General features: G+C 38.8%; 1 protein-coding gene across 6 annotated transcripts in view; it reads right to left on the bottom strand.

Annotated features, from left to right (window-relative positions):
* drp2 (dystrophin related protein 2) overlaps nucleotides 1–14,494 on the bottom strand; it is a 155,465-nt gene that overhangs the window by 28,039 nt on the left and 112,932 nt on the right. For all 6 annotated transcript variants that reach the window (XM_020590522.1, XM_020590558.1, XM_020590547.1 and 3 more), the window contains 6 exons: nucleotides 13,472–13,628; nucleotides 10,894–11,040; nucleotides 5,427–5,505; nucleotides 3,398–3,458; nucleotides 1,128–1,189; nucleotides 566–640 (listed from right to left, as the gene is read on the bottom strand). In XM_020590522.1, coding sequence (XP_020446178.1) covers nucleotides 566–640; nucleotides 1,128–1,189; nucleotides 3,398–3,458; nucleotides 5,427–5,505; nucleotides 10,894–11,040; nucleotides 13,472–13,628 — 581 coding nt within the window. The remainder of the gene's footprint in view (nucleotides 1–565; nucleotides 641–1,127; nucleotides 1,190–3,397; nucleotides 3,459–5,426; nucleotides 5,506–10,893; nucleotides 11,041–13,471; nucleotides 13,629–14,494) is intronic.

Here is a 14,494-nt window from a genome sequence, read left to right as displayed (position 1 = left end):
CAAACTATGCAGTATATTGAAAAACACAGAGCAAAGACTGTGAGGCATAAAGAAAAACAATGGAAGGATCAGCAGTAGTGAGAGAGTTGAGCAGATAGTAAGAGCGTCTAGCCCGATTAGGATACACCGAGTGCTGTGACCATGATGGGGCAGTCATGTGGCAAAAAGTAACTGCCTTCTAATTTGTAACTTAAATCGACCAATTAAAACCTCTAATTACCTCACATGCCAAAGATCCAGGCCCTGATGAAAATGAGGAAGGAACCTGGTGGGTGAGTGGTTCTAGGGGCTCTTGAGTTTATCAATACTTTTGATTTCTGCATTTTAAAGTCAATAGTAATGGAGTGCAGAGAATACGTTCAAGTAGTGTAGAGGGGAGCGATGTTTCCTTCAATATCTGAATAAAGAAATGCTCTGCAGCTAATCGTTACAGCTCATTTCCAAATAGAGCTTGTCATGGTGGATTACTGATGGTGCAGGATAACAGTGGATCACTTCATCAGCAATTCCAGCCCTGCAGAGAGAAAACACAGTAGGCCTAACATTCATGAAATATTGTACATACATCTCAGAGCCTTCTGAACTCCCCGCAGCTTCATGGCTGTTCTGTACGCTGAAAACTTGATGTTGTTCAGATCCGCTAATGGAAGGAGAGAAAGAAATAGAAAGAGATTAGACTAAATGAAAAGATGAGGGAAAACAAATCCAGCCTGCCTTCGCAGTATTAGACGATGCTATCTTTACCCTGTTTATCACACTGTTGCTTGTAAGTCATTAGTAACGTGCTGTACTGCTAATATTGACTGTACACATCCATGTATGTGTCTGGGTGAGCATGTGTATGTGACAGCGTGCCCCTCTCTCCCTGAAAGCTTCCCATGTCAGATGAGATTAACAGTAAATCACATGATGTTGTTTAATCACAATTCATTAAAGGCTAAGCAAAAAGCAATCACAGTGCTGGCAAACTGGGCCTCGTAGGTTAATGACAGTAGTCCCTAAGGTGCACTTAATGGGCTTTATGACAGGGCCTTCAAAGCAGACGCTGCTGGTGCTGCTGTAACCCAGCGGGGATCCCGTGTGAATGAAAATGACTGGGAGGGTGCTTTACTTGTCTCCATACTCACCCAACGCTTGGAACAGCTCTGTCATCTTTGGATGGTCCCAGCACGTTGTCTGGGCCTGATGGCTGAGAGGAGACAAAAATGAAGCAAAGGCAGAAGAAACTGTGAAGCAGGCAAGACTGGAGGTGCAGGTTTACAGGCTGAGGGAAAAGAAACAGACAGGTGTGGTGGATGGTAAAAGGAGCGAGATGAGAGGATAGCGAGTGAGTGAGAAATACAAAAATGAGAGGACAGGATATAATGACCACTGTTTGCACTGGAAAGTGCAGACATACTGGTACTGTATGTCAAACATGATAAAGGATTCACATGCAGGCATCGAAGTTACGTCCCAGTACTGCGCTACTGGTGATATCCTGTCAGTAACTTTAAAGGTTGAAATCACAACCCATAAACACACATTAATAAACCATACTTTCACACTATTACTTTCATTCCCACTGCTAGTTCTAAAGGTCCATTCAGAAAACGCACCATGACAACAACAACAACAACAAAAAAAATCCCATAAAAAAGACAAGTGCGGCAAAATATATAAGAAACCCCACAGTAGAAAGTCGTCCAGGACCCAGGGGCCTTTTAGCAATCATTGTTTTAACCCTACAAGTGCTCACTGACTGCTACCCAGTGGTACTCAAATACCACACCCATCCCCATTGGTGCAGTAATATGGTCCATAAGAATAAACTAGCAGACCAAAACAGGACCCAAGAGGGCCTGTTGCAAATGGTTAAGAAAGTTAATACTCATGCACTACACTGTAACAACGCGTGCACAATTACAAACTTTCACACATAAAAATACCGTTCTTCTAGGAGTGAACACACACCTACGTATACATTCAGAAAACCAGCAGCACTCTAAAGGTGAAACAGTATTGATGGAGTAAATAGACAAACAGATGAGTGCTTAGGCAAACAGGGTTCACAGAAGCTCTACAGGTTCCTCTCTCTCTACTTCCTCATTTAATATTTATCTGCTCTAATGGGATCTCAATGTGCAAATGTTTGGGCAATAGAAAGATCAATGACAATGTGAGGCACATTGTATTTAAACCAAGGACGATGAAGGATAATTCTATACTGGTGTTAAATTTGCTTGAACGAATGCCACATTTGTACACTGAAAAAAACGATCTGGTCAGAGCAGATGGTCTTTAAGAGGCAGTGATAAGCAAAGTTAAGCCGGGGATTAAACTAGATGAGGGGCAGATTTTGCACTTTCGAGATGGAAAATACTGTGTGTGCATAAGTTTTAGGCAGTTCAGGTGATTCTTATTCATCACGCAGCTCCATCAGAAAGGCGTCTGATCAGTCCAAAATACATTCTGCACCATGACAACAACCCCAAACACACAGCCAGAGACATAAATAAATATCTTCAGCAATAAGAAGAACAAGGACTTCTACAGAGCCTTAATCTCAACATTGTGGAGTCAGATGGGATTACATGAAGACACAGAAGACACTGAGACAGCCTAAATTCAGTGAGGAAAGAAGGCAGGTTCTCCAAGATGCTTTAAACAACCTACCTGCCAAGAACCTTGAAAAACTAATGTACCAAGGAGAACTGATGCTGCTCTTAAGGCAAAGGGTGCTCACACCAAAAACTGATATGATGTAGGTTTTCTGTTTACTGCCCTTTGTAGGAAAGTAAATAATAGAAAGGCATCAAGCATTATTTCTGAAAACGTCCTTTCTTGACTTTAATTGCCTAAAACTAAATTGAAACCTCAACAGCTTTACAGAAATAGCAAAGTGTTCAACAATGAGAACAAACAATGAAGGCCAGCTGACAAAGATCTTAAGTTTAAACTTACATGGGAAGAGTAAAACACTGGATGCTAACAAATAACCTATGTTGACCTTTGTAACAAATGCAAATGGATTAAAATCTAACAGCAAGTCCTACAGCAGTTCCTCTTTTCTCTAACATGGATTCTACAGTAAATGATGGTACAGTAATAATCATCAGAAAGACTAAATAAAAGAAACCTTGCATAAGAAATTATTTGTTTATTTTTCCTTTGTTTAATCGCTCTCAGTGGACTTGATGCTCATCAGTATGTCACCATCTGGACAAGCTCTTTTGAATCGTCTGTTACAGGGATATCACAACTGGAGAAAAGCGGAATATTGCCAGCCTATTACAGTAGTAGTTTTTGAATAATACTACCAACAGGGCATTTCTTTAGAGGTTTGTTTGGAGCAGTGGAATAAATTATGGTCCGGCATAATCTCGGGCGAAAAAAGAAACCCATAAGTTGTACTTACTTAATGTAGTAGGGCACTTTGTTCGGCGAGATGGCACGCTCCCACGGAATCTGAACTGAACCTGACAGAAAATAAAATCAATTTCAAAATAGGCATGTCATGCATGAAAAGCCATTGTTCACAATGTTTCAGACAGTGTGTCCACTGAGCTGCTCTGCTGTACAACATGTGCAGTAAAACCAAGGAGACAAGTGTCTAGTTTCCACAGAGTGTTGGCTTGTTTGGCACAGCCTAATAGAAATACAGCAAGGTAGAGGAGTCAGTGAGACAGAGCGACTGCAGCGTTTTACTCAGCATCCAAGCTGAAACACAGGGGGTTCAGCTGAGGATGACGCATGGGCACACTGATACAAAGGTATACGCAACCATACACATGGTCCATTATTATATAATGACATGGCACAGTGCAGACTATGTTGTTGCTCTGTATATGTAAAAAATATATACACGTGTACAAAGACAAAAGTAGACCCACAAATCCTGTGGTGAAAGAAGCCCTCAAATCATTTACTTAAGTAATAGTATCAAGACTACAATGTCAAACTACTGCACTACAAGTAAAGGTCCTGCATTCAGTATTACACAAGTATTGACAGCAAAATTTACTTTAAGTATCAAAAGTAAATGTACTCATTATGCAGAAAAGTCTGTGACTGAAATGTTGATATATAGGTATATCATATTAATAGACTGTTAATACTAATACGATGCACATCTGTTGCATAAGTAGCATTTTACTTTTGCACCTTTTCAAGGTGGAGCTTATTTTAACTTTGTGGTTTAGTCCATCTGATCCAAACCAACGGGTCAGGGCCCCTCTACAGATTTAAAAGATACATGAGGAGGGTCATGAGATAATGGGTTAGGAAAGAAGAAAAAAAGTTCTGGAGCAAATAAATTGTGTTTTTGGTGGCAATACTGAAGAGTTTTGCCAGTTTATGCTTCAAACAGTTGTGTTTCATAAGTCTAGAGAGAAAAGAAGAGTGGTAGAAATAACAGACATCTAACACACAAAAAGGGCCCCAGTCAAACATTGCTTTTTTATAAGGGGTCACAAACCAAAAAAGTAGTGAACCACTGGTGGGTTGTATTTTATAAACTCAACAGTTTTAAAATGTATAACTGTAATTTGAAAATGACAGCTGAGTAAAAAGTGCAACATGTCCCTCTGAAACATAGTAAAGTAGCATAAAATTGAAATGGACAAATGGTATAGTGCAGGAGAAAATGTATATTACACTGCACCACAGCACAAATACATTTACTTATCTGTAATAAGCACCATATGAACTATATCATATTTACTATGTGCTATGTCTAACGACATTCTGAAATATGTTGGTGCACTGAAAAAATCAAATACACAAGTGCAAACCCAGACATTCCTGCAGTGTACAGTGGACTGAGTTGGTAGTGAAGTATAAGCCCCAGTGTGGCATCTCTGAACCAGCATGACAGCAGTAAAACTGGATGGAGTTGGTGAGGACATTGGAGACACAGAAGCACACACCACAGCTCCTGTAGATACACTCACACAGAGAGCCCTGCAGCATGCAGCTTTTCCACTTCTTCATCAGTCTAAACTAGGCAAAGAAAATCACATTTTCAGCCCCCCTGCTAGCTCTATAGCCTTTGAAGAGCAGCGGGTAAAGAAGAGATGGGATTCACAAATATGAATCTCAGCGCAAATGAGTGCAATGACTGTTGTGATGAGCAGCGCTGGGGATGCTCATCACAACAGTGTGCTGGAACTGATGAAGACAGATGAACAAAATCTGCCAGCTCCACCTCTAACCTAGATATACATGCAGGCAGGCAGTGTTTAACAGCGTTATCACAACAAAACTCTAATACACCTAACCCTCTTTTCACCCTCCCCCCCCGCCACACACACACACACACACACACACACACTCTCTGACACACACACACACACACACACACACTCTGAGGCAGCGCCTTGGCACAGCATGGAACAGATTGGTACGACATGAGGCACTAACTTCAAATAGCAGAAGAAGACTCTTACTGGAAAGGAAGTGCTGTGATCCGGGGCCAAAGTCTCTATGCGCATCCTGGAGCTGCTTCAGCCGCTCCTCTATGGACCCCTGAAGACAACATACATAACAATTAAATCAAAGGAAACCGTGCTGTTCATCCCACTCCACCACTTATTTTCCAAAACAGAAATGCACACACACAGATCAACGGCTTCTCCATGAGATACTGTGCAATATAAATGATGTCTTGTTCCTCTGCTGCCCCTCTTGAAGGAAGCATTTGAAGACTAGCAGGTAGGAAGTGAACACAGAGATTACTTAACAACAGAGAGATTAATATATTTTGTTGAAATGAGGACAACAGTTCGTGGTTGCAGTGTCAGTGTGGAAATGAGCTGAAGGATGAAGATGATGAAATGAAGGCGGGTGGATGTTATAAAGCCTCACGTGTTGTATCAAAAATCAATGAAAACCGAGACAACAACATTATGTTTGCCATTGCCTTTGTGAAAGCATTTCACACCAGCTGTGTTCGCCACAAAACAGGATTTATTCTGACTCACCCTGGTTTATTTGAAATGTATTGGATTTGGCACATGAATTATTATCGACTGTATGTTTGAAACCCTCCTTCGACAATGGGAGATAAATCCACTCATGGCGAGGTAGAGAGACAGAGAGAGAAAAAGAAGGGAAAACAATTGGGAGCAGACTTTAGATTTTAAAGAGAAGCACAGGCAATGAGTCGTATTGTGTAAAGTTAGATGTATTAAGCTAGAATATCTCAGTGTACGCATGTCACTGCTCCCTTGCCAGAAAATAAAACAATATCACATGATTTCAGTTGGTTGGGACTAATATAGAGCATTGTTAGTGTGCTGTGGAGATGTTACTGCCAACTGTGCCAACTGTGCAGTGGAGCACATTCTATTTGTTAAACAGGCAATTTGAGCAGACATAAACAAGACAAATGAATAAATTATATATGATTGACAAATATTAGGAGATCAAAATTGGAAATACAATTTTGCTGATGTCAAAGCTGGAAAAATCAACAGGGCAAGAGAGAGATGCAGCTGGGACTTAGCGTTCATCATGTTAATTAAGAAAGAAATGGGAGACAGAAAGAGAGAGACATAAAAAAGGGTTTCTCTTTTCTTTTTGCTTTTACACGTGATGCCAGGTCAGTGCACCTTACTGAACTGAAATGATTAACATAGATGAGGGAGAGCAGATCTATGGAGGCGCAAGGCAGCAAAAAGACATCAAACACACAAAATGTTTTCTTCAAACCATTTACAACACCTGTCCCTTCACACATCACCTGGCCTCCACTGATATCACAAAGACTCTGAGGCCAAGCCAAGATCTGGGAGATGAATATCTGCTAGGGACTGGATACTAAAAGCCTTTTTAACAACGGTGACCATCTGGGGGGTTTAGAAGCCCTCACTTACTTGGGTGAATCAAAGAGGTAAGGACACATACCTACTGCAGCATACCGAGATTTAGCAGAAATTGCTTTTTCATGAAGGGTCTTTTTACCTCCAACGCAAAAAGACTTCAGTGAGAAACAAGATGAGTTCCAATTTCTGTTCTTGTCATGTATTCCTCTTTGAAAAAGAATGTCCCTAAATTCCGTTCCTAAAATACATGGGGCTTTGGCAAAAAAAATTGTGGATATCTCCTTGAACATTCTGGCTCCAGAAAGTGTGTTTTTGGAATTTTATAAACATCTAAATGCTTTTAAAGATCATTTAAACTTCACTTTTCCTCATCACCCTTATGAAAGAGAAACTTTCAGACATTTTAATTATAAAGGTAGGCTACTGATGTGTATATAAAAAGACGAGCAGATGTTCCTATTTATATGCAAGCTCGTTCCATCCCACACATTAGGAAAAAAAGGTTACCTATGCATTTTCAGGTTATGAAGTACCTCACTGGTTTCTGAGTACCTGAGCATTTGAATTTGAGTTTGGTACAAATAAACATAAGAACCTTATATAGGAAGAGTGCCTTTTAACAAGATACAACCTCTGTCCCAAATCCATACCACATACCACTTCTATACAGTTCTGGACTACATACTGCACTAATCATCACAGTATACTGATTTACCAGTTAGCTCCTTAACTTCCTTTGCCCGTTGCATTGTGGGAGAACAGCAAGCATTGCCAGCACAAAGGACATGAATGTGTGTTACATAATTCATGGTAATGTATCCAGTAGATGTAAAGATATTTCTCTAAGAACAACAAATGTCACACATCTTCACAGAATCATGAATGTGTGTAGAAAACTTGGGTAACACTTTACGGGTCTGAAAATTCCAGGTTATTTTCAGATAAAAAGTAACCATATAATTAGGTACTAATTAGAGAGCGATCACTTGGTAAGCTGCTAGTTATTTCTACATGCTAAGCTAGCACACATTTGAGGCTTTTCTTCAGAGGAGAGAAGGCGAGCTACACATGCAAAGAGTAAAATTTGTTCTGCAAACTACCACACAAATCAGCATAAATGAAGAATAACATTTCCAGTTATAAATGAATAGGAAATGTTAACTGAGGTTTAAAATGAGCAATGTCTTTGATGGAAATTCATCTGGAAGGCAATAATTCATGAAGTCAACACAACTCAGTGTACTATCAAAAACCGTCTCAGAACTTTGTCTCTATTTTCCCTTAATTAGTACTAAGCTACATGTTTCTTTCCTGGAAACTTTCAGAACATTCTTAGGAAATAGTGGACCTGTAAAATAAAGTGTTACCAAAATTTGGTGCCAATCAAACCAGTAGTTGTTGAGATCCAGTATTTCAAACTGGACAGACCAGCTTTTCCATCCCTGCTAGCATGGCTGAAACTACAGAAATTAACTGCTACCTATAATATTCTAACCTTAGCCAAAATGTCGAGAAAGTCTTCAGAAAGCACCAGCATGAGACTCTGTTTAGCTACAATTAGTTGCTACAGTCAATCCAATAGGTTTCACTTAGAGGACAAAGGCTTAACTTGAAGCAATCGACTTAATTTTCTTTAGAGCAGAGAGCACAGATTTACAAATCACATAGTCTATACTGATCTGCTCTGTTTTGTATTGTTCTGTTCTGCTCATGAACTGCTTCGTTCTGGGGCACAGAGGCATAAGTGTCAGGGAGTAGCAAGTGTGCAAACTGGATACTAGAAATGAATTTCTAATAACTAGCGAAGGGGCATTACAGTCATCACATTCAGTTGAGAGAGAGAGACAGAGTGAAGGAGAGACTGGAGCCGCAAATAAAACATCATAATAGGCTTTGTCTGTCTTCATCCATTTTGGCCATGAACCGTGGCTGTGGAGAATGTGTCATGGAGGTTATCTAATGGGAACAGAGTGTTCTCACATTAGTGAAGTCTGAGTGGGGATTGTTGTGCTTGAAGGAGCACTACAGAGACTGCTGACAGAGAACACAGCCAAAGGTTGAAGTAACACAATGCAGAGTTACAGTAATGCTCACTGGATAATGCATCCACACATTCAGTAAAGCAGTGAGGGGAGGGCAGGCACAGCTCAATGATTCCAAGGCACTTTATTCTTAAAAAATGTAAAAGGCCTTAAAACGGCTAAGTGCCTTGGATTCATTGAAGAATCCCACTTCATGTACAAGAGATGAAATTGCGATTCATTTCATATTTATAGTTCAATCATCTTTTTCTCCCTTTAATTTTCGATTTATGATGTGTCAAGAAACCAAAGACACGAGCTGCCTCCAGATAACAGTTGATCTTAGAAGTTAAGGGGGTTTTCTATAAGCATGTCTATGAACAAGTTTCACAAAACAGTGGACAACAAGTGTGCGCAGTCAAGACTTTCTAAAGGTCAGCCGTCAGTGGTGCTAAAGAAAAAGATGATGCATATTTATAAGACATTTTACAAATACATAAATCACAAAACAGTGTTGTAAACAACCCAGAGAAATGTTTTATACTTAGAATAGTTTACAAATGATGCTTAATGTACAGTTAGAAGTCTACAACTTTCAGTTCACTAACCCTTAATGATTAATGTTACTGAGTGAAGTGGAGTGCTCATGGTGAACGGTACACTGGTCTGAATGTTTAGGTGCTGATTAGCATTAAATTTCATACTGGAAAGGAGAATTTTCAGGGTGGATGACCTCTGTTAGATTATATTAGCGTAGAATATATAAAGTATATGACAGCTTATATGTCTGAAGTGTAGAAGTAAGAATAAAACAAAATATAAACGTCAGTTACCATTAGATCTTTGCCGATCACATCAACGTGTTCTCATAACTCATAGTTATAAATATAAAATGAGGCAACAGCTGCTGTGCCACATGTGTAAATGCATAAAGCCCTTCTCTAACTATGGAACTGCATGTCAGTCGTGCTGCTGTGTGGTGGATGCAAGGATTTATTAAACTCTGGAAATAACAGCTGTAAGCAACAAACACAACTGAAGTAAGCATGTTTGGTGTTTCAAAAAACCTCAAGAGGAGGTGGCGAGACTAGAAATAACTGGCAAGCTTCATAAATCTATAGATGTGACTGATGTCATATGTACAGTATGTAGGCTATATGAATAACATTAAAACTAATTGCAGGTACAGACATGTTTGTGTAGATGAGAGAGAAGATAACAGACACTGGCAGATTTCACTTGTTCACTAACTTAATATGTACAGTGTGTGCGTGTGTGTGTGTGTGTGTGTGTGTGTGTGTGTGTGAGAGTTTTACATCTTTAACTTCTCATCACATTTTACTTATGTAAAACAGTGTTCACGATAAAACTTTACCCTTAAAAATGAACAAAAACAATAAAACCATGAATAAAATCTGTATTTTATGGTTATTCCCATGTTTCACATTGTCCTAACATGCTCTTAGCTGATTACAAGTGGTCAGGAGGTACTTGTTAAAAAGAACATCTTCAGTTATGATGCTTTTGGAAAACACCTCTTAAATGTAAGAAGGTGTGTAACATGGATTTTACAATCATCATAACCTTAAGATGCTTTGTGAAACAGTAATTCTGCATATTGACCAGAAGTTATACCTTATATCTAATCAAATTATCTAAAAATGATTTTCTCCTTTTAGTGAGTGCGGTAAAAACAGTGAGCTTAATTCACCACAAGACTGAAATGCTACTGAAAAACACCAGCTGTCAGAAAAAAAAAGGTTCATACTCAGACGTGTGTTAAGGCTGTTGGAATAAAATAATGTGCTGGAGACACTAGTGCCAGACACCTACCGCCTCCCCTAAAACACACCATTGTCCTTCACAAGTTCAGAAAGATATTAAAAGGTATAAAGCAGTTGAAAGCTTGACGTGTAGGCACCACTGGAGCACCACATAAACCCTTAACTTGCATTAGAACAAACACTGCACATGAAGTCACTCTCTAATGTCTCCCTTGAATTTGATGACTGGAGAGGCTGCTGTGGACAGTGTCAAACAGCCAACACAGACCCGACAGTGAACTCTACCTGAAGCACTTTCCATCTGCTGTTGAGATGCTCCAGGGTGCGAGCATTCTCCATCGATAAATGGACATCGGAGATCGCCAGCTGGTGAGCCAGATCATTGATGTGCTTCATGCCCTCCTTTACTTGGGTCAGCTCCTCCTTAAATAACTGTAGGAGTGTGTGTGAGAGAGAAAGAGAAAACAATGCAATACAAAACATAATAAATACAGAAAAATATCAGGTCCAGGCAGAGTGAGAAAGTAAACATCCAAAAATATTTTTAAAAAGTCAATATCATAATCCATTCTTATTTTCAGTTCTGTTTTAGAAACTATTCCACACCAACCATGTAGTAATTTCCTGAATCAAAGTGAAAAGAATATGTGATATCGAACCGGCACAAACCTTTGGAGTACTATTGTAGATTTTAAATGTGAACACAGAGGAAAACAAGGGAATTTATACAGAAAACGATGCCTAACACAGGACACACCGTAACAGCAACGGGGTGTGAGCGTGTGTAAGTCTATTTACTAATCATTTTGCACAGTCGGTTGTAGGTAATGAGTTTTTTATTCCTTCGGGTGTGAAAACATTTTGCTGTAGATTTGAGACTCACAAATTCACAGTTCCAGACCTAAGTTGAAATTAACACTAGAGCAACAAAATAAACAATGTGACTGTTACATATGTGTTTGATAGAGTTACAGTATTTGTATTTTTTGAAAACTGATGTCTTTATTTGACAGCACACAGCAGACACACAAATAAAAGCTTGAGGTGAAAGGCACCTTTCAAGACTAGTGAAGTGCATGGCATGAACTTCAGCAAACTCAGCCCCAGGACAGCCTGAGGTCATATGTATTTTAGGGATTAGGAATTCATGCAGGAATAACCTGCTACAGCACATTAAAACAATGATGAAACACAAACGTTGTTGGAGATCAAATTAAGGCTTTTTTTTGTTGTTACCCTAATGGATGATCTACAGTAACAATTTATGATCTTTTACACGGTATGGAATTCACCAAATGGCTCTTTGGACAGCAGGACATTAATTCCTCATTTCTCCAAATATGCTCACGGGGTTTAGGAACTAACAAAAAATTTACAAGGAGAAGACGTTGTTGGAGATCAAATTAAGGCTTTTTTTTGTTGTTACCCTAATGGATGATCTACAGTAACAATTTATGATCTTTTACACGGTATGAAATGATTTTTCTAGGAAATAAAATTAACCATTTAGAAGAATATCTTCTCAAATGTCAGGCTTTGCTGCTGTATTCTAGTTTTATGTTATATTAAATTAATACAGTTTGGTTTTGAACTGTTAGCTGGACAAAACAAGACATTTAATGAGGTCGCCCTGGGATTTTGTGATAGGCAGTTTCCTATTTTCTGACATTTTATAAACCAGATTTATTAATCTATATTCAAAACAATGTTTAGTTGCACTCAGGTATGTGTGGATATAAATGTGCATAATGCGTGTTTATTATTGTGTCCTATTTGCTTTCATCCACATATTTGCTTTTGTATATTTCTAATACTGCATGTCAGTAAAATGTTGAGGTATGTGTACTTTTCTTGAATCTTTTTTATTTGATAATCTATTTTATAACTTTTCAGGATGATATTGATAAAAATAATCAGACTTTATTCATCTCCAGTGGAAAATTTACAAACTACCCAGTGGTAATTCAAACTGTGAGCATATGAGCTAGTTAAATCGAGCTCCCCCTTTATCGGCTGCAACATTAAATGTGATGTACACAATAATTATAATCCAATAATATGATGCATTAATGTTAATTGTGCCATTCTTCCTAATGAGCACTTTTACTTTTAGTACATTTTGATATTAATTTTGTACTTTTACTTAAATAACATTTTGAATGCAGGACTTTTACATGTAACAGTATTTTCAAACTGTGGTATTGCTACTTTTACTTAAGTAAGTCATCCGAGTTCTTCTTTCACCACTGCATTTGTGTACTAGTGTGAGAGTGAGGGCGTACTCAGATGGGGCCAGCTGACAGAGCTGGACTGCTGGCTGTGACAGGAGTCCAAACAGTAGCATGATTATTGTGAAGTGTCCTCACTTCTAATAGATAGTACCACACAATTACAGGCAGCAGCAACACTCAGCACTCCATAATGACTAAACCAATGACCTGCCATTTGTTCAACATCATCTATTCAAGTGAGGATTGTAACCCCTGCCATCTCACTGAAGTGCTATGTCCTTGCCATCATCTGTCAGATCGTAGTTGCTTCTGTGTACACAGGCAACCAAAACAAACAGTGTAAGGCAACACAGCCCAATACAGACGTCTAAGTTATTCATTTGTTGGACATATTGCAGCTGTGTTTCTCTAATAAAACAAGCTGTATGCCAAGGTTTTGATGCTGGTTTTCAAGGTATCAGAGTGTCACAATATAAGGTTTTTCAGTGCTAGCCAGAGGCGCTAATCTCAAAGGAGACAATTAAGTTACTCCACAAGTAAAACAAATTTATATTTGGGATTCATGATAATGTGTCTGCAAGTGTGTGCGTATGACAGCGATAAAAAGGAGGGAAATGAGAATATATGTCTACCTTGGTAGCATCTATGTGGTCCTGCAGAGAGTCGATGAAGAGGTCTCCGACAGGCTCCCAGGCATCTCTCACCCCCTCTGCCTGCTCCAGGGCCACCGTCAGCTCCTCCATCGCTGCCTGGATCTGCAGTAGACGCTCCAACGTCCTCTCCATGTGTCTGGAGGGGTTTGTTAAAATTGTAATTCATTACAGTTAACTACCTGCACCATTAAAATCTGGGGCAACAGCCAAAAAGCCAAATCAAGATCCACAGAGCATGCAGTTAAACACATCATTTATTAAAATTAATAGACTATTTCCGTAGTGCTATGTGGAAAATGATTTTTACACCAATGTTGTACACTCGAAAACATGTTTTAATATTCAGAAAAGAAAACAGAATTTTTAATGATCTTCAAATGTATAAATGTTTTCTATAATGACTTATAGATGCCACATTTTGTAAGCAGGCTCTGGCAATTATGTGGCCCATGTTGATGCATTAATTTATTTAAGAAACAATGACTCAAACTAGAATGGTAATGCTTTCAGAGGACAAAAATGCTGCTATTCTGAGCAAAGATTACAAAAGATTACAAAACTTGCATTATCATTACTCTCAAAAGCTCCTGTCCTTTCACTGTAATACTCAGAGTGCAGAAACCCACTGGTGGAAGACATACTCAGGTCCTACGGTGTACTTAAGTAGAAGTACTACTACAACAATGTAAAAATTCTCCACAATCCTAATTGAAAATCATACTAAAGTAAAAATGGATAAGTATTATCAGCAAAATACATTAGGTATCAAAAGTAAAAGTACTCGTTCTGAAAAAAGTCCCTGTCAGTGATAAATTTGACATATTAGGATGTTAACACTAATGCATCAGTGCTTAAGCAGTATTTTACTTTTGTTGTTGAGCTAATTTTAACTACTTTACAGTATAATTGGTAGTTTAGACAAGTGCTTCCCAACCCATGGGACTGGCCCCTCCAAAGGGCCATGAGATAAATCTGATTGGTTGTGAGATGATTTATGGGAGA

This window comes from Monopterus albus, unplaced genomic scaffold, assembly GCF_001952655.1.
Source record: "Monopterus albus unplaced genomic scaffold, M_albus_1.0 scaffold2.1, whole genome shotgun sequence".
Taxonomy (NCBI): domain Eukaryota; kingdom Metazoa; phylum Chordata; class Actinopteri; order Synbranchiformes; family Synbranchidae; genus Monopterus; species Monopterus albus.
This window is presented reverse-complemented; position numbering and strand designations above follow the sequence as displayed.